Here is a 26,023-nt window from a genome sequence, read left to right as displayed (position 1 = left end):
GATGAGCCCACAGCTGTCATGGTCGTCATCACACCATCCCTCTTTGCCGACTCTTGCTGCTGCTGCTGCCCAGTTAAGAATCCCAACTCTCCGTCTGTGCATTGTGGCTGCATTTGGTCCTCACAGCTGGCAACATGTGGAGAGGGGGAGCTGGTCCTGGGGTCACGATCATGAGCTGGCCCCTTTGCTAAGCAGGGTCTGTCTTGACCGGCATTTAGATGGGTGACTACCTGTGAGTGCTGTCTGCTGTAAGATACTTCTCAAACGTGGGTCCCCGGATGTGGTTGGACCACAAGGTGGAGAGCCCCTGCCCTAAGGGGAGGGGGCTGTAACTCTGTGGTAGAGCATCTGCTTTGCAGGCAGAAGGCCTCCAGGTTCACTCCCTGGCAGCATCTTCTCCAGCGAAGGCGGAAACAGACTCCTGGCTGAAACTTGGTTAAAGCTGCTGCCGGTCAGTGTAGGCAATGAGGAGCAAGATGGACCAAGGGTCTGACTCAGTAGGAGGCAGCTTCCCATGTTCCTGTGTAACATAGATGGTTAATTTGTCCTAACTTCTGGCTTTTACCTAGTTCTGCTTCTAAGCCTGTCAAGACCCCTCTTGGTTTTAAAGAGCTTTAAAAAAAACAACTTAAAAATAAATAAATCCCTATGTGCATATTGCAAACACAAAGAGTCGATAGTGGACATATGTAGTTCACTTTACACCTTAAGAGCAAGCGCTCTCTCTCTCTCTCTCTCTCACACAGCTAAACTTCAGGCTTTTAAGAAAGGAAAAAAACCCTACAAGCAGACCAAGCTGAATATATTAAAAGGTGCCTTATAAGAACTGCAGATGTTGCGGAGACGTCCCAACTAGAGACACCACACTTGGGGGGGGAAAGAATTTGAATGCATGAGCTGCCCACCTCCATGGTGTTCTGCTGGCCCCGTTCCTTGGGTTGCCATTTTGCGCCTGGTCGCGTTTGGTGGCCCTTGGGGTTAAAGCGGAATCGACCTCGCAGGCCAGAGGCTGCTCACACCCACCTTCGGCACACAAATCTAGCTACCAACCAGGGTCGCTCCGCAGGGTGAAGGATGCCCTTCCCCACAGCACCTGCTGCCGCCACAGACCAGTTTACCAAATAGTCAATGCAAGGCAGCTTCCCCACTCAATGAGGCCACCCCCCTCTCCTTCCTTTTGGCACATTTTGGAAAGAGAAAACCAATTGCACCACATCTGCAGCAGTACAGGGTGGCCAAGCAATAGCAAAGCAGAAAACACTCCCAGGTGGTTAAACTGCACGTCCGTAACTGACTTGTTCTCTTAAGGGTGTCAGAAAAGCCCTGCTGGATCAGGCCGAGACCCAGCCAGCCCAGATCCCGCCTCACGCAGCAGCCAACCAGAGGCACTCGGGAATCCCACCCATGGGGGGAACAGGGCAACCGCCCCCTCCCTGGAGGATGCCCCCTCTGACCCTGGTGGAAATATACAGCTACCTGGGCTAGTGGCCACCAGCAGTAGCCCTGCCCTCCATGGATTTGCCTAATCCCTTTTGAAAGCCATACAGATTGGTGGCCATCGCCACATCCGGGGGGCGGCAGATTGTGTAAAGAAGAACTTCCTTGTCCCTGTGTTGAATTTCCTGGCATTTTAACCTGGCATGACTCCAGGTTCCAATATTCTGAGAAAAACCTCCCCTCTTTCCCGGTTCTCCACCCCGCGTGCAATTCCAGACACTTCTATCATGTTCCCTCTTAGCTGCCTCCTCTCTAAACTGGCTCATCTACACTTCCCTCTAACACATTTAAAATGAAAATGTCCTCCTCCTTCCCAGAGGGAGGCATTGGAACAAGCACATGATCATGAAGATGGCCATCACCTGGGAAGACCCAGCCGCTCAGTAACCTCGGCAAACAGCCCTGTTGGCAGTTTCTACCCAGGTTCAAAATTATGGGGCCTAAGGGTCCCATAAGGGAACCAAGGCACCCTTCGTTGTTTATTTATTTATTTATTTATCTATCTATCAAATTTGTACACTGCCTCAAACTTTAGTCTCTGGGGGGTTTACACAATCCATCCACTGGCAAAAATGGATTTGCCTGTCTTCTCGTCTCACTTTCCTCTCTCTCTCTCTCGCCCGTCAAAAGGAGAACAACAACAACAGCAACATACAATTTCATTGTAAAGTGTCTTTTTATTACAAGGCACAGGAAACCAGCACAAGAGGCCCTGATCCGCAGCCTTTGCATTGCCGGAGCCAAGGTGGAACCTCTGTGGCTAAAGTAAGAAGGGAAGGTTTTGCTGGGCTGACCCACCAACAGCTGTGTTGCTGGTGCGTGCTTCAAGAGGGGAAACCAAGTTTTAAAAACCAGTCCAAACTATGGTGGCTGCTGCAGAGCTAAACACTAGACTGTGTGAGGTCAGCATTGCCCTGGTTTCAGAGGCGTATCTAGGGAAAATAGCGCCTAGGGCAAGCATTGAAATTGCACCCCCTGTCCAAACATCTGACACCCATCTTTCAGATAACTTTACCATAATATCAGCTGAAAAATACAAGTCTGAAGGTCACATACAAGTCACATATCTGAATATGTGTACAGTGACTTATATTATATTAACTTTTTAAAAAGGTTTTTTACCTGTAGTCCCTTCGGGGGGCTTCCTAAAGGCCATGGGGGGGGTCTTCAAAGGTTCCCCCTTCCCCCTGCTGGCCTCTAGGGCCTCACAGGGATCATTTAAGCATGTGCCGTGGCCATTTTTTAAAATAATTTTTTTTTAAAAAATGGCAGCTGAAAACAAAATGGCCACCACGCATGCTCAAATGGCCTCTGTGAGGCCTGGTATGGCCTAGGGCCTCATAGGGGCCATATGAGCATGCACGGTGGCCATTTTGTTTTTGGCAAGCTTAAATTTTTTTAAAAAAAGAAATGGCGCCCCCCCCTTCAAGTGGCGCCCGGGGCACGTGCCCTGTCTGCCCCACCCTAGATACTCCCCTGCCTGGTTTAAAAAGATTCAGGTAATTGGAAACACACACACACACATAGAGCTGCAAATTTTAAAAGGAGATTGGAGAAAGAGACCAGATCAGTAGAGAGGTGTTTGTGCATCCGGCAGGCATGATGAAAATCAAGAAAGAGCACCTGACAGTGGTCATGTGCAGTGCACAGAGCATGGTTCAAGGTGATAACAGGAGCATGGCTACACCCTTCTTGGAACAGCCCAGAACCTCCCAAATCAGGTGAGGGACGACGACACAGGGAGTGGTTTCATGCCAGTGCTGTGTGCCAATTCACACACAGCAGCAAGGCAGAAGGTGCAAATCTTATCTGAGGAGCAGAATCTGCAAGTACTGAACACCCGGCTTGAGGCAAGCTTCTGTAAGTACTGTACACCCGGTTTGAGGCAAGCTCCCGTGGATGTTGGAGAGGAGCAGTCGGAAATCCAAGAGTAATCCTGAGGAGGGTTGTTTTTTGCTGTCCAGGTTGACATCACAGCTGGAGAAAAGTTCCTTTGAGCATCAAAAGCACAAGCTGACCAAGGAAAGCCTGCACACCCTTCCAAGTAGCAAAATCCACCACCCAATATCTCTTCTCCTGGTGGGGAACCTAGAAGTCTTGGAATACATTGCCAAGCAGTGGGGAGAAGACAGAGCCCCATCCTCTGGAGCCAGAGAATACAACATGTGTGTAGTGGGAGAGGCGGCTACAGGTCCGTAGCTGGGCCCCAGTCGTAACCATAATCCTGGTCTGACTCCGAGTCATAAGCTCGTGCCTGGGTGAACTTTTTCCGGAGAGCCTCATGCTCATATTCCCTGAAAAGAGAGGAGACAGGATTACATAGACCTGGAAGACGCCTGGCTTAGGAATACCCGCTAGATGGGTGACCTCGCCCCAAGATATTACCCTTAGGCCAGGGCTGTGCCACTTCGGCCCTCCAGCGATTTTTGGACTACAACTCCCATAATCCCTAGACACAGAGGTCGATAGGGATTATGGGACTTGTCATCCAATATCTGCAAGAGGGCTGAGGTTGTACAGCCCTGCCTTAGGGGAATGAGGCCATGGCTCAGGGGCAGAACATCTTTCTACCTGCAGAAGGTGCCGGGTTCAATCTCTGGCAGCATTTCCAGGGAGGGCTGGCAAAGACTCCTGCCTGGAACCTTGGCGAACTGCTGCCAGTCAGTGTAGACAGTACTGAGCTGGATGGACCAAAAGTCTGACTCAGTCAAAGGCAGCATAAGAACATGAGAATGGTCCTGCTGGATCAGGCCCAAGGAGGCCCATGTAGCCCAGCCTCCTGTTTCGCACAGTGGCCCACCAGATGCCTCTGGGGAGCCCACAGGCAAGAGGTCAGCGCAGACCCTCTCTCCTGCTGTGCCTCCCCTGCAGCTGGTGTTGAGGCATCGAGCCTCTGAGGCTGGAGGTGGCCCACAGGCACCAGACTAGGAGCCATTGATAGAACTCCATGAATTTGTCTAAGCCCCTTTTAAAGCCATCCAAGCTGGTGGCCATCACCACACCCCGTAGCAGAGAATTCCATAAGTTAATTACGTGCTGTGTGAAAAAGGACTTCCTTTTGTCGGTCCTAAATTCCCTGGCCTTCCGTTTCATGGGCTGTGCTCTGGTTCAAGTGTTAGGGGGGGGGACGGGGACCCAAAAACCTCTCTGTCCTCTCTCTCTGCTCCATGCATAATTTTATACATCTCGATCATGTCTCCCCATAGTTGCCTCTTTTCCAAACTAAAAAGTCCCAGATGCTGCAGTCTTGCCTCATAAGGAAGGCTTGATCATCTGATCATTTTGGTTGCCCTCTTCTGCACCTTTCCCAGTTCTACAATGTTGTCCTTAAGATATGGTGACCAGAACTGCACCTGGTACTCTAAATGTGGCTGCACCATAAATTTGTATAAGGGCATTACGATATCAGCATTTTTATTTTCAGTCCCCTTCCTAATGATCCCTAGCATGGAATTTTTCACAGCTGCCACACACTGAGGCGACATTTTCAATGAGCTGTCCATCACGACCCCAAGATCTCTCTTCTGGTCAGTCACCAACAGCTCAGACCCCATCAGCATATACGTGGTGGTTTTTTGCCCCAATATGCATAATTTTACACTTGCTTACATTGAACAACATTTGCCATTTTGCCACCCACTCCCCCAGTTTGGAGAGATCCTTTTGGAGCTCCTCACAATCCGTTTTGGATTCCACGACCCGAAAGAGTTTGGTATCATCTGCAAATTTGGCCACCTCGCTGCTCACTCCAACTGCTAGGTCAATTATGAATAAATTAAAGAGCTCTGGTCCCAGTACAGATTGCTGGGGGACCCCACTTCCTACTTCCCTCCATTGTGAAAATGGTCCATTTATTCCTGCCTCTGTTTCCTGTCCTCCAACCAGTTACCAATCCACATGCATATAGAATGCAGCAGCCAGGTTGGTCTCTGGGACAAGCCGAAGGGGCCACATAACATTGGTTTTAAAAGAACTGCACTGGCTGCTGCTATGTTTCTGAGCAAAATACAAAGTGCTGGTTATTACCTACAAAGCCCTTAAAGGCATGGGTCCAGGGTATTTCAGAGAGCGCTTTCTCTGTCATGATCTGGGGAGGTCCAGTTACAGTTGCCACCGGCTCGTTTGGTGGCAACTTGGGACTGGGCCTTCTCTGTGGCTGCCCCGGGGCTTTGAAACATGCTCCCTACTGAAATAAGAGCGTCTCCTTTGCTTTTAGGAAGACCCTCAAGATTCACCTGTTTTCTCAGGCTTTAAACTGAAATTTATTTTATACTATTTTATGAGTTTTTATCTTGTGAGATAGTTTTTATTTGTCTTATGAATCTTAACCGTGTTTACATTTCTTATGTTTTAACTCTCTACACTCCCTGAGATGCATATATAGGGCAGTATAGAAATATGATAAATATGACATTCTCAAAGAACTCCAAAAGGTTAGTGAGTCACGATTTGCCCTTGCAGAAGCCAGGCTGGTTCTCCTTCTGCAGGGTCTATTATTCTATATTTTCAACAATTTTTTCCTTAAGTATGCTTTCCATCAGTTTACCAGGCACAGAAGTTAAATTAACTGGCCTGTAATTTCCCAGATCCCTTTTTGAAAACCAGAGTCACAGGGGCTACTTTCCAGTCCTCTGGTACAGAACCTGATTGTAGGGACAAGGTTACATATTTTTGCTAGGAAATAAGCCATTTCACATTACAGTTCCTTCAGAACTCTTGGGTGGATGCCATCTGACCCTGGCAATTTGTTGATTAAGAAAGCTTAGAACATCCTATCTCGTCACCTCATATTATTTATTTGTTTGTTTATTACATTTCTATACCACCCTATTCATTCAAAAGCTCTGGCCCAGTTCTTCAGCCTCCAAGTCTGAGAAGCTTAGTTCTGGGAAGTGTATATGCTCAGTATCCTCTGCCATGAAGACAGATGCAAAGAACTCATTCAGCTTCTCAGCAATCTCCTTATCCTTCTTAATAATTCCTTTCACACCCTCATCATCTATGGGTCCAACCACCTCCCTGGCAAGTTTTCTGCTTCTGACATATTTAAAGAAGTTTTTGTTATTCCCCTTGACACTTGGAGCTTTCTGCTCCTCAAACTCTCTTCTAAACATCCCTTATTGTCTCCTTGCATTTCCTTTGCCAGAGTTTATGTTCCTTTCTGTTCTTATTTAACATTAACTGAAACATAACATTAAAAAAAACAACACCAACCCAAAAGTATTGGTGCCCCTCGATTTAAAATATTTTGATATCCTGCCCAAATTCCCCATTTTATCATCACAACCACCCTGCAAGGTAGGTTGGGCTCAGACTGAGAGTGTAGAAAAGATAAGCAACTCCATATTGGTGGATGCGTGTTTGGACAAAGACATTTTCTAGGAATGGAAACCTGGGCCTTAAAACTGCCAGTGCACCCCAATATCCTACTGTAAGTGCTCCAGGGTGCTTGTAATAACCAGATTCTTCCCTTGTTTGCCCCTGCAGTCATCTCCCTCCCCTCCCCTGAGCCTAGATTGTATGCTTCTCAGGGCAGAGACCTGCCGCCTTGTATCTGGGGAGCCCCATGCATTAAGAGAAAACTATATAAATAAATTTGCAAGGATTGTGAATAGCCAGCCACCTGCTTGCAGGGGGCAAGGAAGGTTGGCTTCTAGGCAACCCGCTAGGACATTTCTGGAAACGGGACACGGATCAACAGAGATCCTCTCTGCCTTTGCAGCTGCTGATGCATCACGAACCACAGACACAGGGAAGCCCCAGTCAGTAGGCTTCATACCTTCTGTGCAATTACTTGCCAAGTCGGATGGCAGCTGGTGTGACACAGCAGACAGAAAGGGCTGGAATGGGAGATTTGGGGGTGGCCAACGTGAACCAGTGGAGAATTAAAAGGACACCCCCCCCCCCCGGTATCAAAAGCATCCCAGATGTTCTCCTGCACTTCCACCGTCTCACAAAAGTTGGCACCTCCAAGAACAAGGCCAGCTCCACACATCAGCAGGGACGCTGGGGGTAGATACCTGATGTCGTAGTCTTGTGTGGCGGTATAGTTCTGTCTCCACTGGCCCTGGGGCTGATGGTCTCCATCACGCTGAGAGAGAGAGAGGGGTGGGTGGGTGGACCAGTTAGAACCAGAGCTTTTTAAGAGGAACATCCAAAAAGGGCACCAAAAAGGGTACAGGAGCGTAATTCGTGCCTAGAGCATGCAGGGCTAAAGGGCACCCCTGAGCAGCTCCCTCGTCTGTGCACACAGACTTCGCAGCCTGGAGTCACAACCCATGACATTCAGACGCTGACGCAGAGTGGGAGGACATCATCGGCACGGGGAATCGGACCGCATGGCGGCAGAAGGGCGCGACATGATTGGCTGAAGACTTTGTGGGGAGCAGCTGTGCAGTCTGCAGGAAGGTGGAGATCTGCACGGACCAGTTCGGAGGCCCTTCTACGGACCTCCGAACCGGTTCAGAAGTCCGGTGGTTCGGCCGGTTCGAAGGTGGTGGGGGGGATAGCTTTAAGGACCAGGGAGGGGGCTCTTCCCCCCCGCCCCAGCAGCGTTTCCCCCACTGGCGCTGTGCTTTAAAATGGTCCTGCAGGCTGGCAACGCACTTCCTTGCTGCCCCGGTGTGCATGCACATGTCGCACTAACGCTCGTCGCACACACACACGCACTGGGCAGTTCCGGGTATGCTGCTGCCCCGTGGGGCCGTTTTAAAGCACAGTGCTGGTGGGGGAAAATGTGTCTGGGGTGGGGGAGAGCACCCTCCCCAGTCCTTAAAACTGTCCCTTCCCCTTCGGTTCTATGCACATACCCACAGGAAGGAGAGCTGCTCTTGTAGCCGCAAGCATGAATTGTCCCCTTTGCTAAGCAGGATCCACCCTGCCTTGCATTTGGATGGGAGACTAGAAGTGTGAGCCCTGTAAGATATCCCCCTCAGGGGATGATGGAGCCACTCTGGGAAGAGCAGAAGGTTCCACGTTCCCTCCCTGGCAACATCTCCAAGATCGGGCTGAGAGAGAGATTCCTGCCTGCAACCTGGGAGAAGCCGCTGCCAGTCTGTGAAGACAATACTGAGCGAGATAGACCAGGGCTCTGACTCAGTCTATGGCAGCTTCCTATGTTCCTTTGTAAGCATGTCTGGCAGGGGGAGGAGAAATGGGGATGCTCAATCAGGGTCTGGGTTCGCGTGGAGCCTGGATGACTCACTAGAGTCAATATCCATCACTTTTTACATCATCTAACATAATGTAAGTCTTGCACGACTTGAATTTTGGAATTGCACAAATGTACTTTTGCACCTGCACTTCCCCTCCCCCCCTTTTTTATGGAATGACACATTTTGTATTTGGTTGCACATTAAAAGGTGCTGTGGCTAGAGCTGCAGGAAAACTACGCGGACACATTGAAATGCGCATAGGCAGACTGCCTGCAGAGGACGACGCATTCCATATTTACCCGAATAGAAGATGACTTGGAATTTAAGAGAAACCCCCTTTCTAAAAAGATTTTGTTTTTATTTATCCAGAAGGAAGAGCTATTTGAATTTGAGATGACCCCCACAATTTCTAACATCAAATCGCTTGGGTGGGTGGGGGGACCTAGTCTTGGATTCAGGTAAATACAGTGATCTCAATGCTGCTTTTCGAAGAGTCTCAACAAGACAATTCTGCCGAGGCCGCCTACGAAGGACGACGGAAGCGTCAAGAGTTCTGGCCCAAGTCTTGGACCGGACAAGCGTCAACCACACTCTGGCGTGGCTGCACAGCCCTGGGCCCAGCCCAGCCCAGCCTTGCAGTGCGGCCCCACAGCGCCTGCCTCTTCCCTACCTGCTCGATGGGGTAGGACAGAGCAGCCTCCACGCGCTCACTCAGCTCCTGCTCCGGGCTGCGCTCCGTGGGTTCGGAGGAGCGGCCCAGGGCTGGCTCCCGATAGGCCTCTTCAAGATCCTGGTCCGTGTACGCCTCGCCCTCCGCGTCCGTTTCGTCATAGTCACTGTTGGCACGGCTGTCGCAGGTGAGGTAGCCGGTGCTGCCCGCCAAGGTCTGGCTTAACACGTCCAAGCTTTCCTGGGCCGGAATATCCAGCTGAGGAGGAGGAGGACAGGAGGAATAGAATATAATTTCTGCACAAAACGACCGCATGAGAAGTTTGTGTGCAACTAGGATGAGAGTTCCAAAAGATTTTGATTTGGGGATGGTGCAGACAGGAAGAAGTGGGAATGCATCTTCTTCTCTGATGGTTTCAGAAGAGGCATTCCTTCTAGTGTAGCAGTGGAGGGGGAAGGCCTCTCCTGTGAATATTCTTACCATCAACAGTCTGTCACAACAGGCCCCATCTTTCCCAAGAAGAGTCATTTCCAAGAGAAGAATGCCTCTTCTCTTGCATGGGAGATAAGTGAGAACTCCTCAGATGGTTTTGGAAGAAGTCTCTTTTGCTTTAAGTGATGGGGGAATGCCTCTCCTATGAAAGCAATTGCCATCAGCAAATCTGTCACAGCAGGCATTCCCTCCTACAGGTGAGAGAGAAGTGGGAAAGGAATCCCTTCTTTTAGGCAGTTGGGGAAGAGGCATTCCTTCCTCTTTTAAAGCAAAGGGGGAATGCCGCTCCTACGATGCTGCCTGCCTACTTGTTAAAAATACCTGGGTTCCTTTAAACATAAAATAAAATGTGCAGTTGTGTGCACTTTTTAGTCAGTTGAAAGAGGTTTTTTTTTTTTAAACATTTATATCCCGCTCTTCCTCCATGGAGCCCAGAGTGGTGTACTACATACTTGAGATTCTCTTTCATAACAACCCTGTGAAGTAGGTTAGGCTGAGAGAGAAGCGACTGGCCCAGAGTCAAGTCTCATAGCTGAATGGGGATTTGAACTCAGGTCGGCCCGGTCCTAGTCCAGCACTCTAACCACTACACCACGCTGGCTCTCACTTATAACGTTTGGATTAATCCAAATGGAGACTTCAAGCAGGGCTGGACTGCAACTCCCATCACTGCCCCCCACTGGTGGCCAATAGTCAGAGATGATGGGAGTTGTAGGGAGAGGGTTGAAGAATGCCTCTGGATGCTGATGGAGCTTCAACCAATCCATGCTCATGATCACAGTGTTTCTCCTCAGAAGCAAGTCCCGCCGAGTTCCACGGTGCTTGCTCCCCATGGTGGTGTGCAGAATGCTGCCATCTCCAGGGCAGGAGACCTGCCCCCCCCCCGGCCCCCCAGACCCTGCCCACCAAGGAGGAGGGATCGGCCCGTAGACCCACCTGCTCTTCCGCCATCCAGACAGGCTGGGACTGCAGGGCGTGGATGATGTCCTTGAGGCTCTGGTACCAGCTGTTGGAGCTGCCGGCCAGGGAGATGGTGGCGGCAAAGAGGTGTGCGCAGTGCTTCTGCATCTTGAGCGCCTGGGCGTAGAGGCGCCGCGAACTCTTCTTGGAGTCTGGTGCCAGCCACTGGCGCATGGCCTTGATGCCCTGGCGGCTGTCCGGCTCGCAGAAGACCACGATGGGGAAGTACTGCATGTAGTTGAGGCGCTCCACGGCCACCGGCGTGATGTCCAGCAGAGCATGCTTCTCCTGCGAGGAGGGGACGGTGCGCTCAGTGACCAGGGGCCCGAGCGAGCAGCAGCATGCACCCCCCACCCCACACACCCGCCACCCAGATGGAAATGGCAAGCCCCCTTTCCTTCCAGAAACGCCACCAAAAGATCAAAAATGGATTCCCGGCCATGCGAGAGAAAGCATTCTCGTCAGAAAAGCACCCGTGGACCAGACCCGGGATTCAGGGGGGTGGGCTAGAAGCCCGCCAAGGTCCCTTCCACCTCTGACATTCTGCGATTCCTCGGGTTCAGTAACTGGGCCACTCCACTTTTAATGGCATGATGATGGATGTTTTTATTTTCATTTCCCCCTTTATGATTATTACTACCCTGTTGGAGAGGAGCAGTTGGAAATCCAAGAGTAATTCAAGAGAGTTCTCACTGGAGCGAGAGGGCGATGTTCCATGCAGAACTGAGGGTACTTAAGAGAGCGCCTCTTTTGCCATCAGCCCTCCCCGCTATCCAGATCCTCTGGGGGAGTCCAGTTCAGGCTACCACCAGCTCATTTGGTGGCCAGGACCAGGCCTTCTCGGTGGCTGCCCCCCAAACTTTGGAATGCACTCCCTGTCAAAATAAGAGCTGCTCCATTTCTAGCTGCTTTTGAAAAGATCCTTAAGAGGCACCCATTTTCTCAGACTTTTAGGCAATTAATCAATTAATCAACTGCTGGTTTTATTTCGTAAATGTGTTCTAATCATGATCCATAAATAAATAAAAGATCCCATCAAAGGGTTTGATAGAATTCTGCATGAAAGGCAGCAAAAGCCAGCGAGAAGTGTCGGAACCTTTTCCTGAACCACGTTTGAAGGTGTGTCTCGACCGGAACTGGACTAGAGAGCCAAATAATAATAAACTGGACCCAAACCCAAATTTTGCATTATAAAAATTATTTGCGTTCACTGACATCCTGACTACATTTACTCGAGGAAGTCCCACCAAAATTAAAAGACAAGTTAGGCATCGTAATCGCAATAGGACTTCCTCGAGCACATTTAGTCAGGAAGTCAGCCTATACAAATAATCACGATTTAGTATCTGCATTATAAATACTGTATTGCATTATATATAAAGCCCTCTTTCTCCCGGGGCCCAGTACTGGACCTCCTATATGGCACTGCTGTGCTTTTAAGCCTTTCACACGGGCTTTTCTCTCGGCTTAGCCACAGTCACCCTGCTGGCTTTCAAACACAAAATTAGCAAATTTAAGCCAGGGCCTCTCCCAGATCCCTTCCCTACCCACCTCAAAACCCACAGTGCTGAATGTCTTACCCGTTGTGCAATTTCCCACACAGAATTCAGCTTGATCACTTTTGCTGACCCTCCTCCTTCTCTGGGGACGCTCTCTAAAATATAATCAAAAAGCCACAGGTAAGTGTGGGTGCGGGGCAGTGGTCCCTCTAACGTTTTCCCACCTCTGTGCAGAATGAATTTTGTTCTGGGCGGCAGGATCAAAGCAGTGTGTGCACACCATGTGCATTCAGAGTGGGGCCTTCCTGATTCAACCTGAGTGGGATCTAAACTGAACTGAGTGGACATCCAAAAGGGAACAGTGGTATGGGGTCTCTCATGGCATAGGAACATAAGAAGCTGCCACATATTGAGTCAGACCCTTGGTCCATCTAGCTCAGTATGGTCTACACAGACTGGCAGTGGCTTCTCCCAGGTTGCAGGCAGCTGGTCTGGTGGTAGCAAGCATGACTTGTCCCCTTAGCTAAGCAGGGTCTGCCCTGGTTGCATTTTAAAGGGAGACTTGATGTGTGAGCACTGCAAGATATTCCCCTCAGGGGATGGAGCTGCTTTGGGAAGAGCAGAAGGTTTCAAGTTCCCTCCCTGGCTTCTCCAAGATAGGGCTGATTCCTGTCTGCAGCCTTGGAGAAGCCGCTGCCAGTCTGTGAAGACAATACTGAGCTAGATAGACCAATGGTCTGACTCAGTATATGGCAGTTTCCTATGTTCCTATGTTCCATGTTCCTATGTTCCTCAGTCTGATCTTGGAGATGCTGCCAGGGAGGGAACTTGGAACGTTCTTCTGCTCTTCCCAGAGCAGCTCCACCCCTTAAGGGGAATCTCTTCCAGTGCTCACACTTCTAGTCTCCCATTCCTATGCAACCAGGGTGGCCCCTGCTTAGCTAAGGGGACAAGTCGTGCTTGCGTCCACAAGGCCAGCTCTCCTCCCTTGCAGCAGGGGAGTGCAAGGGAAACGGGGCCATTTCACACCGGCAGTTATCACTGCGTTCTTTAGGCAGGAGTTTGGGAAGGAGAATTCAACTCCTGGGTGGTTTTCCTTCCCGCTTTCAGTTCTCCACTTGATTGCATAAAGGTCCAGAGATGGTGGAACACCATTACTGGGACCAGCCAGCATAGCACAATGTAGTAGGCAAGCTTCTGGGTTTCACAGAACTCTTCTTCAGGCTGGATGTTAAGCCAAAGAGGACTGGAGGGCGAGGGAAAGAAGAGGAGAGAAAACGCTGCAGTTTCTAGGAAGTGCAGGAGATGAGACCTTCTTCAGGCCTGAAGAAGGGTGTTGCACACCTGCTCCAATCAGATGGTAATACTACTAGATTTGTCTTTCATAGACCCTGTACTTACACTGTCTGCAAGCCTGTCTAAACCACCTGCATGCAGTCTTAAGACACTGGCTTCAGTCACACTCAGCGATCTCTTCTGTCCATCCTGCTCCCTCATCCAGCCTGAAGAAGAGTTCTGTGGAACCCAAAAGCTTGCTCACCACTCTGTGACCTTTTTGTTGGTCCTCACAAAGGCAAGACCCGTCTGCGGCTTTGGAGAGGATTTCCCTAATGGACAAACAGGGCCATCTAGGATTCGGGGACAAAGGGAACTCTCACCAGCGATCTCAAACTGATCCGGCATCTCAGTTATCAGTTTCTGCATGGCGATGTCTGCAATGGGGCCCAGGACCACCACAGGCCGCTTGAAAGTTGCTGCAGAGGGGAGAAGGCAGAGAAGAAGTCATGGAGAGCGGTTAGAGGGTGGGACAACCCAGCCGCCAAACCTGAAGGCTGACCATGGGCTGGTCAGTTTCTCTCAGGCCAAGCTGCCTCACAGGGTTGTTGTGAGGACAGAACGAGAGGGGCGAGGGAAATAAAATAACCATCAGTATAAATGGGTACTATGAACCTCTGGCAGTCCCTCCCGCCAAATCAAAGTTCCTAGTCCATATGAGGGCAGAGGATTAAAACAGGTCAAGGATACTATGAACCTCAGCTTTCTCTTCCTTCAGAAGCATTATTATTATTATTTAAAATATTTATATCTTGCCCCTCCAGTACAATACTGCTTCAGGCAGCTCACAACAGTAAAAAAGCAAAGTTTCTAGCCCATATGGAGGTGGAGGATTAAAAAAAATCTGTAATTATACTATGAACCTCTGGCTTTTGTTCCTTCAAAAGTGAAATAAAGTTCTAACCCATATGGGGGCAGAGGAGGAAAAAGCCCGAAAGATCCACATGACCTCTAGTTCTCTTAACTGGAAGTATACTCCTGCTTAGGGTATACCTGCATTATCCATTACAAATATCAATTTTATTTATGTGTATCTACGTAAACTGCTTTGGGAACTTTGGTTGAAAAGCGGTATACAGTGGTCCCTCTACTTACGAAATTAATCCGTTCCAAATGCACATTTGTAAGTCGAAAAGTTCTTAAGTCGAAAAGCGGTTTCCCATAGGAATGCATTGGGAACGGATTAATGCGTTCCGGAGCCTAGAAAAAAGACCCAGACCCCCAGTAAGGCTTGCAAACTGCACAGGAACATTTCTTTTCAAGAATAAACAGGCAGTAAACAGGCAGACAAGTCAAGGAAACCGCATGTAAAATTCGTAAGTCGAGGAAACCCCTTCTAAAAATTTGTAAGTCGAAAAAACCGCATCTAAAACCGGATCTAAAACTGCCGTTTGTAACTCGAAAAATACTTATGTCGAGTAGTTCGTAAGTCGAGGGACCACTGTATAAATATCCGTCGTATAAATACTCGTATTCATCGCATTCACTTCTATGCCTCCCTAAAGACGTACGTTTAGAAAGGAAAAAATCATTGTCTATGAGCCCGGCCCACACATCTGGGCCACTGTCGGTACCATCTCAGGGGATGGATGCTCAGAGTGATTTGGGGCCACCCCGACCTCTCCTCGCAGAGATGGAAAAGACTGGTAGCCCTGTTGCACACTTAAGAGCTTTCTCTGCGTGGGACCACCCCTTCTTCATCGCGCCCCGCAAGCATTTTAGCACGGAGGGAAGCGTGAGGGTCAGGGTTTCGGCTGACATGGGACAAATCCTTGCACTTTCTCCATGGTGTCATCTTTGGGGGTGTCATCCTCCTGCCAACTGCCATTCCTATCCCTCTGAAAACGCCAGTAACATGGTTTCACCGTGTTTATTCTTTTAAACAATAAAAGGCCCTTATTTCAACAAGTTCTTTTGAAATAAGAGCCTCCCCATCTCTGACAGCTTTTTAAAAAGTCTTTAAAGGAGCATCTAGTCACCCAGGCTTTTAGTTAAATATTGTTTTAATACTGTTTTAAAAATACTATTTTAAAATGTTTAAATGGTTGTAACGTTTTGACTTTTTTTTGGTTGTTCTTTTGTTTTAACGAGTGTTTTACTTTTTTCTGTTTTTACTTTGTTGTAAACCGCCCGGAGACGCAAGTTTCGGGCAGTGTCAAAATATGTTAAATAAACAATAAATAAATAAACGCTTTTAAAACACTGTTGCAGATCTGGCCGCTGCAGGCCGGTGGCCAGGAGGACAACGAAAGCATGACAACAGGCTGAAAGCTGGGTGCCTTGCAATGCCTTTCCATCTCTAGGGGCGGAGGCCTCCTCAAAAACCACAAGCAGCACCTGTCACCCCGGATGGGGCCAACCGCCCCAGCTGGAGCGAGCAAGCACTGGCAGTGCCCATGGAACGGAGGCATGACTTTGCTGGGCTTCCACACAGAACCCTCCGATCCCTCCCCGGGTCTGGGCCAGCCGCCACCCCCCCCGGCTCCCGCCAGGAGCTCCCACCTTCCTGGAGCACGACCCTCTCGTAGGGCGGGTAGTGGCCCTGCTTGGTGAGCGCCGACAGGTCCTCTCTGCTTTTGCGCAGGGTTTTCTTGGCCCCCCGCAAGCCTCGCAGCTTCCAGAACTCGGCACGGGGCCCCGAGGAGCCCGGCGTGGCTTTGAGGACCGACTCCAAGCTCGCGATCTGGTCTGCCCTGCAACGGAAGCCAAGCGCAGGGGTGAGTGCACGCAGGGGGAAACTGCTGGTCTAGCACAGTGGAGAAGTCAGGAACTTGCTGAGGAAGGGCTCAGTGCACACACACACACACACACACACACACACACAGACACACACACGGGATAAGAAGGGAAAGAGGGTCTGTTTTGCATCCAGAAGGTTCAGATTCAACCCCTAACGGCATCTTCAGGCCAGAAAAGACCCCTTCCTGAAACTCTGGAGAGATGCTGCCAGTCAGTGAGTAGACAAAACTGAACTAAATGGACCAAGGGATTGCCTCACTAGAAGGCAGCTCCATACATTTAAGAGAGACTGCACCGTTGAGTGTCGAAGCCTCTGCTTTGCATGGAGAAGGTCTCAGGTTTAATCCCAGGCAGCCTCTCCAGGTAGGCCTGAGAAAGACCCCTGCCTGAGAGAGCTGCTGCCAGTCTGTGCAGACAGTGCTGAGCTAGGTGGACCAAGGGCCTGACTCAACAGGCAGCAGCTTCAAATATTCACCAGGAGCCTCTGCTTTGCACGCAGAAGGTTCCAGGTTCAATTCCTGGCAGCATCTTCCGGGAGAGCCCTGTGTGTGCACCCAGGTATATATCCCAGAATCCTTTGCGGCAGAGCAGTTCTGCAGTTAACAAGTCCACGGGGTACTTTTTCACACAATGCATAATCACAACTTGTGGAATTCTCTGCTACAAGATGTGGTGACAGCCAACAACCTGGATGTCTTTAAGAGGGGTTTGGATATAACTTCATGGAGGAGAGGTCTATCAATGGCTACTAGTTGGACGGCTATTGGCCACCTCCAGCCTCAAAGGCAGGATGCCTCTGAGTAGCAGTTGCAGGGGAGGAACAGCAGGAGGGAGGGCAGGCCCCTTTCAACTCCTGCCTGTGGGCTTCCAGCGGCATCTGATGGGCCACTGTGCGAAACAGGATGCTGGACTAGATGGGCCTTCCTGGGCCTGATCCAGCAGGGCCGTTCTGATGTTCTTAAAGACAGGAAGATTTGGAGTGGGGGTGCTAAATGACAGAACCTGAGTGGGATAAGCGAACTGCATCAAAGGTGCATGCACGATACCTGCTTCTGTTTGGAATAATGCCCTTCTCCATCTCCTGAAGGTCTTTCCCCATCCGCATGGCCAGCCAGCTCCCCATTTTCCCCCGGTACAGGGTGTCCACCACATGGAAGACCTCTCCGCGGGTGAAGCTCAGCCCAGAAGGTGTGTCCTTCTCAAAGTCGAAATGGGTGCGGATGTAGAACGAGTCCCCCCCGTTGGATTTGACCATCTTCCTGTAGCCTGGGAGACACACAGACCAGTGAGCAAGAGACAGAGTCACAACCCATTGCTGAAGGATTCAAGAGCTGCAGATTCCGATTGGAGCACGGCCATTTCAGGGGTGGCCCCCGGAACTGCAGAACAGCCTCTTGATCATGTTCCTCCAGGGTTCAGCCTTGCTGACATTCAGGGAGGCTTGTAAAGCAGACTTTGAAGGAGAGAAAGAGTTTGTGGGGCAATTCGGTCTTTGTGGAGCAATTCTATCTGTGCAATCCAATTGCACACAGAGCTGTTGGAGCAGAGTAGCATTACTACTCTCAGCAGATGCCATTCGGAAGGAGGCAAATCAAATATATATTTTAGCTGTAGTAATTTACTCAGTAGCGGAAATTACTGCACCCTAGATCAGACAGGGGACATCCAATGGGGGAAATACTCACTGTCTTGCTTATTCTGAACATGCATCACCACCTCTTCGCCCGGCATCAGCTCCAGAAGGTATTGCACAGCCTCCTCGCGAGTCAGGCTGTGGAAGACTCTCTCATTCACCTGTTCAAGGCAGGGGTGGGAGAGAAGAAAAAAGATGGCAGAGAGGCAGCAATTACAATTAACGTTCTCTAACAATGCTGAAAGCCAAATAGCTTAGGTTTGGGGATCCGGTAACTTTTTACTGGAGTGGGAAGGGAGAGGAAGCACCCACCCCCAGCAACGCATACCCCTTCCCTTTAAGAATTGCTGCTGCCCACTCTTGGAAACGGGATACTAGGTTAGGCAGAACATTGTTCCAATTCGGCAGAACTCATAGGTTCCATAGGTTCCACACCACATTCCTTGCATCTGACAATGCTGTTCCACCACGTTGGCAGGTTGCTTGTCAGGCACAGACGTACCTGAAGAATTTGATCTCCTTCCCGGATTCCCTGAAGCTCAGCTGGGCTCCCCTCTTGGACACCAGCTACAAATATCCCCACATCGTTGCCTCCGGCAAGCCGCAACCCGATACTCTTGGCTTTGACAAAATGGACCACCTTGGAATCAGGGCTGTACCTGCAGCAACAGAAGACCTCAGCATTCACTGCACTCTAGAACTTAAGGATGTGCAGAATTACGCCCCATTATAGTTGCAGAATGCTGCTCCACGCTGCATCGAGGCTGGCTTCATCTCGGAGAATTTCTGAAATCCATTCCCCAGTTTCCCTTTCTTTGCATCTCTCCCCCCACTTCAAGGTTGCCCATTGCTCAAACACTGCCAAAAAGCAGTCTGGATGTGCCTGTATGTACAATTGCGGGAAAGTTTCTTTTTCGAGCTGTATTTGACTGATGCACACAGTTGCTCCTGAGCGCTGGTGAAACACCACACAAAAATAAACCCGATGCACAAAAACAGCACCCACCCTCAGCAGCCAACACCTCTTCCCTTTAGGAACTGCTGTTCACTGTTGGATACTAGGCTAGGCAGAACTTCAGTCCTAGCCAGCAAAACTGGATCCACCCAAAGGGCATCATCAAGAATGCCTTTTTTGTAGTGTTTCAACAATGCACAGATACAGGCATCATTAATGGAGGGGATTGAAAGAGACCCAAAGAAAGCAAACAGTTTGGTAAACATTGCACGCTTAGTGTGCGTGACCAAAATTCAGAAGCTGAAAACAAAAACTTCTGAGGTACCATCATTCATTGGTTGTGCTTCGGAAACAAAACCAGGCAATTCAGAATTTTACTGCTCATGCATACACACACAGCTGGTGAGTAAGAATGCTTAACATCCCATCACAGGGATATAAGACCTGTGGATTCAGTTTAGAGTGGTGACATTTCAACCGTGGCCACAGCACTACAGAACAGGCCACTGGTCATGTTACACCAGTGTTCAGCCTTGCTGGCATTCAGGAAGACTTGCAAAGCAAGCTGTTGAAACTACTGTGCCCTGCTGGAAACCATGGTGGGCATTACCTGTCTTCCCCACCACCTTTAGAGACAAAGATTTCAGGGTGAGCATCAAAATTATTCACTGAAGTCTCCATGGCACCTGAAGTGGGGGAAAGAGGAAAAACATGAAGAACGGCTTCAGATCTGATCTCCTGCCAGAGTAACCTGCTTCCTGGAGCATAATCAGGCTGGAATAAAACAGGCACCCCAAAATGCAATACATTAATAGTTATTAAGGGAGAGTGTTCAAATTACATCTTGCTTTCCTTCCAGTCTGGGTTACTTTAAGCAAGTATTTTGAACGGCCAACTTTAAGCCAGTTATCATCCTGTTTCAAGGCCTAGTGAGGGCAGCTGGCCATATGCAGAAGACCCCAAAGGAGACTCCACTGGGCCTTCTCTAGCCTCCTTCCTCAGCATTTAAAGACACTCTCGGCCCAGACCTCTCCCTGCTTTGGCCCTCTTAAACCAGCCAGAGACCCCGAACGCCAGGGCTCACCAAGGTCCTGGGCTGCGGTCAGCTCTTCCGCCGGCAGTTGGTCCTTGCTGGAATGCCTCCGTGACCTAAAGCAGGGGAAAGACCCAAGCCAATCCTCACTTGAGGGCGGGGGGCACAGGGTTCTGTAGCCTTCTGTACCCATCTCCCCCTTCTATGGGGCAGGGGGGTGGGAATTGTGATGGTCTCACTCCCACCTCCTCCAAAAGGCAAGAGAAGGGACCCGAGTTTTGAGATGCTGCAGATTTTGTTGAAACCACAGTTTCAGGAGAGTAAAACGTGCCCATTTCCCCTCCCGCCCCTGCTCCGAAACCTCCTGCTGCCCTACAAACCCCAAAGAGAACTATAAAGGTTCCCACTGCAGGTTCCTTGGAACCGTGAACAGGAATACTCCCGATTTCTTGAAACTGTCTTTTCAGGAGGGTGGGGAAGAAAAAGGGGCCCCTTCCCGAAACCTTCCCCTGGCCACAAGCCCCACACAGGACTACAAGGCTCCCGTTTCCAGCTGCTCGGAGCCTTACATATTCCTTTTAGGGGCAGGCAGCGCACATTTTGCTGTGGGTCCCCACCCGTTTCGGTGGATTCCTCCTCCCCAAGTGCACACGCCTATCTTGCTTTCTCTCCCCGGAAACACCCGTGTGGTGCAGGCTGGCTTTAGGGCCCGAGAACTTCACGATGCACCTTTCAAAGGACCAGCAAGTAGACGATAAAAGAAATCTCTTGACAAGAAGGGGGCCGGCACATGGGGCGGGACAGGGGCGGGAAAGCTGCCAACACAGCGGCTGCCAACACTGCCTAGACACACAAGAAGTTGCTTACGGGGGAGAAGTCCTCTCTGAAGGCTCCGGAGAATACGGCGGGCTCCCGGCAGGAGGTGGTGGTGGCAGGACGTCAGAGCCAAGGTCGGAGATGTCTGGAAAACAAGAAGCGGGAGAGGACAGGTCAGCGGCACGCGCCTCTGGCTTCCAAACTCACAAGCAGCCGGAGGGCCCCGCTCCACCATCAGGATTCCTTCCAGATGTCTGGAGGTTTAGATCAAGCCCCAGAGGCAGAAGGGGCCATTTTCTCTGGCTGGCCACAGGGACTAGAAACTTGTTTAGTGAAAACAAAGGAGGAAGGAGCAGGGGCGTAACTCTAATAGGGCAAGGGGAGACAGTTGTCTGGGGGCCCACTGCCTTGGGGGGACCCCCAGAGGCAAGTCACATGACTGACTCCCCCCGCCGCGCACCCGCCCGGGCTTCCTTCAGTTGTATTCATCCTCCGAGACTGATGTGAGTGTGAAGACCCGGAGATACCAGAACAGCATCTCTTTCTCTAGGACCATGAAATGACTTGCAATGTCCACAATTTACAAAACCTTAAAAAAAAACAATTTAGGATGATGTTCTGTTGTGGCACATAGGAGATACACACACACACACACACACACACACACACACACACACAATGCTTTTTGTGACCACTATTCAGCCTCATTTAAAATTTCTTTACTTCATGAGCTGAGCTTCAGTGGGGGGGTGGGAGGGGGGGCGATGCCCATTTTAAAGTCTTGTCCCTGGGCTCACTCCAACCTTGCTACGCCCCTGGGAAGGAGTCCACAAATGCAGAATCCCACGCTTGCTGCCAGATTCTGGGCTCACCAACTCCCGGAGACAGGGAGGAAAAGGGCAGCGGAGCGGGACCCTTGTTCATTGCAGTGGTGCTCATTGCACACAAAAGCTTGGGAAGGAACTGCTCCGAGCCATGCAAATTGTCCTGAGTTCCCCTCGCGGCCTCGGAGCCCTCCCACCAGCCTTCCCATCACAAGGCCCCCACACCGGGAACATCGTTCCCTCCCCTCACCGTCCAGGTGGGAACTCTCAGAGTCACTGTCCCTCACTTGGGGGATGTTGACCAGGAATTGGCTGTTATCCCGCAAGACCAGCAGCGTCAGTCTCCCCTCCGAATGCTCAATCAGCTGCCGCGTCTCTGCCAGGGACATATTCTCGCTGGCCACACCGTTGATCTGGGAGAGGGAGAGAGAGATTAGGTCCTTGCACATTGGGAAGGGGCCCGTGGCTCCGTGGCCCAGCCCCCGTTTCGCATGCAGAAGGTCCCAGGTTCAGTTCCGGGAAGCACCTCCAAGCAGGGCTGGGAAACGCTCCTGTTCAGGAGAGGTGCTGCCAGTCAGTGTTGGCAATGCTGAACTAGATGGCCAAGGGTCAGACTCAGTAGGTGGCAGCATTCTATATTCATTCATTCATTCATTCATTCATTTTGATGTTTGATCTAAGATCGTAAATAAATAAACAAACATTCATTCATTCATTTATATACCACCCTTCCAAAATGGCTCAGGGTGGTTTACAACAGGATAAAAACAATTAAAACCAGTTAACAATTAAAATCAAAACTATAAAAACAGAATAAAACCTATTTATTTATTTGATTGATTGATTGATTGATTGATTGATTGATTGATTGCTGTACCTCCCTTCCAAACATGGCACAGGGTGGTTTGAATTAAACATTCAAATGGCTAAAAACCCTGGAAAACCAGGGCAACCATTTAAAACAATTTAAAACAGTTTACAGTAGTTTAAAAAACCTGGAATTTAGAGGAAACTCCATAGCTTAGTAGCAGTGTATCCGCTTTGCATGCAGAAGGCAGGCATCTCCAGGTGAAAGTAGTTCTCAGATAGCAGAGCAGAGGAGGGGCACTTTTCTGCTCCCCCCCCCACTTCTGAACAATGAGCTCTCACCCACATATAAAGCTCCTTGAGAGCAGGGGGCCTCTTTCCCCCCATCTTTGGCATTTAACTGGGCCGTAAGTAAATTGGAAGCTCTTTGGGAGCAGGGGCCTCTTTTTTTTCTGACCAAGCTCCCCAAAGCACATGGACAGCACACAGGGGACTGAGCACAGATGGGAGACCAGGCCCCCCTACCCCTTCCCCCTACCCCCCCCCCACCACACACCTTTAGTATGAGGTCCCCCTCCTGCAGTGAGGCGTCCTGTGCGGCCAGCCCTGTGTCCGTGATGTGCTTGATAAAGATCTGGCTACCCAGCTTCAAGCCATATTCTGCATTTTTAGAGCAAGGAGGAGGAGAGAAAGAGAGGAGACAAGTCAGCCATGGAATAATCTGGGAACCTGCCATTAGCAGGACAGGTGAGCTCCAAGTTTATCAAGCGCTTCTGCTAAAACCGTACTAACAGATGTAACACACACGACTTTCAGGTTCCAGAATGCAGAGTTCTGTGCAACCCTGAAGCCTGCCTGCTTCTACACAAAACACCCACTTTAAACACACAGAGAGAGAGGGAGATAATGTTATATCTACTCCGTTCTCTTCTATCCTTTAGGACTGTCAAAGGAATCAAGGTCTACTGGGGCGGGCGCGAAGCAATCAACTAAACTGGCTTCCCCTTGATTTAATTTTCCGGCATCTGCTTCAGAAGCCAGAATGAACGAGCATTTCTCTGCCAAACTCAGCGTCACAAGATGTGCGGGCAATGAAAAGGACCTGAAGAGCAGGTGATGCAACATCTGGGGCCAATGGGTCTTTCAGAGGCAGTTTGCCACAATCCTGACAATAGAGAACCTCCATATCCAAAGGTCGCCTACCCCTGAATAGCAGCTGCTGGAGAGAGGGCGAGGGCTCTGTGTGCCCTGGGCTTTTACCTTCACTGTCTTTGCTCTTCACCAGCACAGAGCGGATGGGTTTCATCGGCACATCTTGCCTGGGCAGCCGCTTGAAGCCCGACATCAACGCCAGGCCGCTGCCACTGTAGCCATTGGTGAACGGCTGCCGGTCAGAGCCGCTGTCCTGGCTCCGTCGGCAGTGGGTGCCGTCTTGGCTCCGCCGCCGGCTCCTGACTGGCTGCCTGCGGGGGGCGCTGTCTTCGTCGCGGTAGCGCCCAGAGCTCCGCTCGCTGGAGGAGTCTCCGTCGTAGCCGCGGTTGTGGTTGGCTTCTGCCCGCCGCCGGCCATAGCCGGGGGGTCTGCCAGTGCTCTGCGGCACCGAGTCGCCCTGGTTGCTGTATTCTTCGTCTGAGTCGTAGCGCCTGGTGTTCGTGGAACGCGTCGAAGGGCTGGGGACCGGCGCGGCCTTGGGCTGGCTGGATTTGGTCACTGGCAGGTGGATCTTCCGTGGCCTTTTCACCGTCTGCAAAGAGAAACAGGACTTGTAGCCGGCCTTTTCGGTGCTCCGCAGAAGGGCAATGTTTTGGAATCAAGTTCTGTGAAGGCCAACTCTGCCAACTTGGCACAGAAACTTCTCTCTTTGCAACCCTCGAGGAAAAGCGAAGGCGCTACGTAGCATAGCACAGACCTGGCCACTGGCAGTCCTCCTCACCCTTGCAAAACCCAGGGTCTGCGATTTTGCCCACACTTTTATTTATTTTTTTAAATGTATATCTGCATCAGTAAGGACTAGAAACTTGCTTCCTCTGTTTTGCTTTCTCAAAAAGCAAAATCGAATTCTGGTGCAATTGTACAACATACACACCACCGCCTGCAAATATTTTCCTAAACATATTCGACCACCTCAGTCATGGGAGATAACCGGCAACGTTAACAAAATGTTGGGGCAGGGGGAGGTGGAAAAAGCTGCAGGAATCTGCACAAAGATTTGTCCTGGTTACTGGTTCACTGGGTTCAAGGAGACCAATGCTACAGTTTCACCCTGAGAAGTTAGAATACTCACAAACAGTCCATGCAAGTCCTTTTAAAGACTCTGAGTGGCAAAATGGACAAACTATTAATGTGTGCATTCTATTAAACTTTTTTTTTTTTAACAAATAATTTTGGATTGTGAATCATGCCCTCAACTCCTGTCTGTGGCTCCCAGCAGCATCTGGTGGGCCACTGTGCGAAACAGGATGCTGGACTAGATGGGCCTCCTTGGGCCTGATCCAGCGGGGCTGTTCTTATGTTCTTATGTTCTTAATCCCCCTTAGGACAGGGAACCTCCTTTTTATTTATTTTCCTATGCAAGCCCCTTTAAGAATAATTGTGCTAAAAGCAGTATAGTAATATTCTTAATTAATTAATTAATAATAATAATAATAATGGGAAGGACTCGATGTCTGGATAAAACAAACCAGTCAATAACATCTGTCTGACTGTGTAAATAAATAATAATAAATACAATCCTACAAGTTTGCAGCAACAGCAAATACCCTAAATCAGGTCCATAGAGAACCCCAGAGTTTAGAAACAAGATATAGGTTTTATTGTGCACAGATCCAATTGTTGTAAACTACTTTTAATTTTAATAATATTTTTTTTTAAAGAGATAAACATCCATCTACAAAATTTCAATGACTTTTGATGCAACAAGCACAGGCAAAAGCAACAGGACCCAGGTAGTTTGGTCATCTTATAGAAACATTCTGGTCAACCTCTCAAGCAGTTTGGGGGTGCCTCTACAGAATATTCTTGGGGCCCAGAGAAGGTTCAATGAAACTTTTAGGATGTTCAGTTTTTGATTACTTGCAAGAGGGGCTGTCAGCTATTTTAAAAACCTTAGCCGATGAGCCATGCAATTTCTGATAGACTAACTCTGGATATGTTCGCCTGGGAATAAGGCAATCTTGGAGGAGGAAGGTATTTGCTTTTGGAGCGCATGTGTATGTTTTGCAGAACGTACCGTTTTGAAAGAAGCATTTCTCTTTTTCACAGAGTAGGGAACACCTCTTGGAAAATAGACATTTCTTTCACAGCAAGAAATGCCACGTCTTGGAATGAAAAGACAGAGAGCCTCTTCTAGTAGAGGCATTCTTAGGAGAGGCATACCCTAATGTGTGAGAGAAAGAATGCCTCTTCTACAACGAACAGAATCCTGCTGTTTTAAGAAATATGTTAGAACTGATTTTTCTTAAAGCTTTGGAAGCACGAGGCCCCATTCATCTGGGGGCACCTTTGCAATCCAACCAAAGGGGATTTTAATTTGATTGAACGTTGCAGCTTCACTTGCAGGGTTTTGTCCCTGCTTTTTCAACCATGGGTGACCCAGAATGGCCGACAATT

General features: G+C 49.7%; 1 protein-coding gene across 3 annotated transcripts in view; it reads right to left on the bottom strand.

Moving 5' to 3' along the window:
* Positions 1–2,154: 2,154 nt before the first annotated feature.
* The window catches only part of TJP3 (tight junction protein 3), a 46,574-nt gene continuing 22,705 nt past the window's right edge, over positions 2,155–26,023 (bottom strand). For all 3 annotated transcript variants that reach the window (XM_053304106.1, XM_053304107.1, XM_053304105.1), the window contains exons 5-20: positions 23,675–24,158; positions 22,971–23,074; positions 21,858–22,020; positions 20,835–20,928; positions 20,019–20,083; positions 19,545–19,620; positions 18,482–18,638; positions 18,032–18,140; positions 17,393–17,612; positions 16,110–16,300; positions 13,931–14,026; positions 12,354–12,427; positions 10,750–11,061; positions 9,322–9,579; positions 7,518–7,588; positions 2,155–3,791 (exon numbers count right to left, since the gene is read on the bottom strand). In XM_053304106.1, the coding sequence (XP_053160081.1) occupies positions 3,683–3,791; positions 7,518–7,588; positions 9,322–9,579; positions 10,750–11,061; positions 12,354–12,427; positions 13,931–14,026; positions 16,110–16,300; positions 17,393–17,612; positions 18,032–18,140; positions 18,482–18,638; positions 19,545–19,620; positions 20,019–20,083; positions 20,835–20,928; positions 21,858–22,020; positions 22,971–23,074; positions 23,675–24,158 (2,583 nt within the window). In that variant the 3' untranslated portion in view covers positions 2,155–3,682. The remainder of the gene's footprint in view (positions 3,792–7,517; positions 7,589–9,321; positions 9,580–10,749; positions 11,062–12,353; positions 12,428–13,930; positions 14,027–16,109; positions 16,301–17,392; positions 17,613–18,031; positions 18,141–18,481; positions 18,639–19,544; positions 19,621–20,018; positions 20,084–20,834; positions 20,929–21,857; positions 22,021–22,970; positions 23,075–23,674; positions 24,159–26,023) is intronic.

Source organism: Hemicordylus capensis, chromosome 2, assembly GCF_027244095.1.
Source record: "Hemicordylus capensis ecotype Gifberg chromosome 2, rHemCap1.1.pri, whole genome shotgun sequence".
Taxonomy (NCBI): Eukaryota; Metazoa; Chordata; class Lepidosauria; order Squamata; family Cordylidae; genus Hemicordylus; species Hemicordylus capensis.
This window is presented reverse-complemented; position numbering and strand designations above follow the sequence as displayed.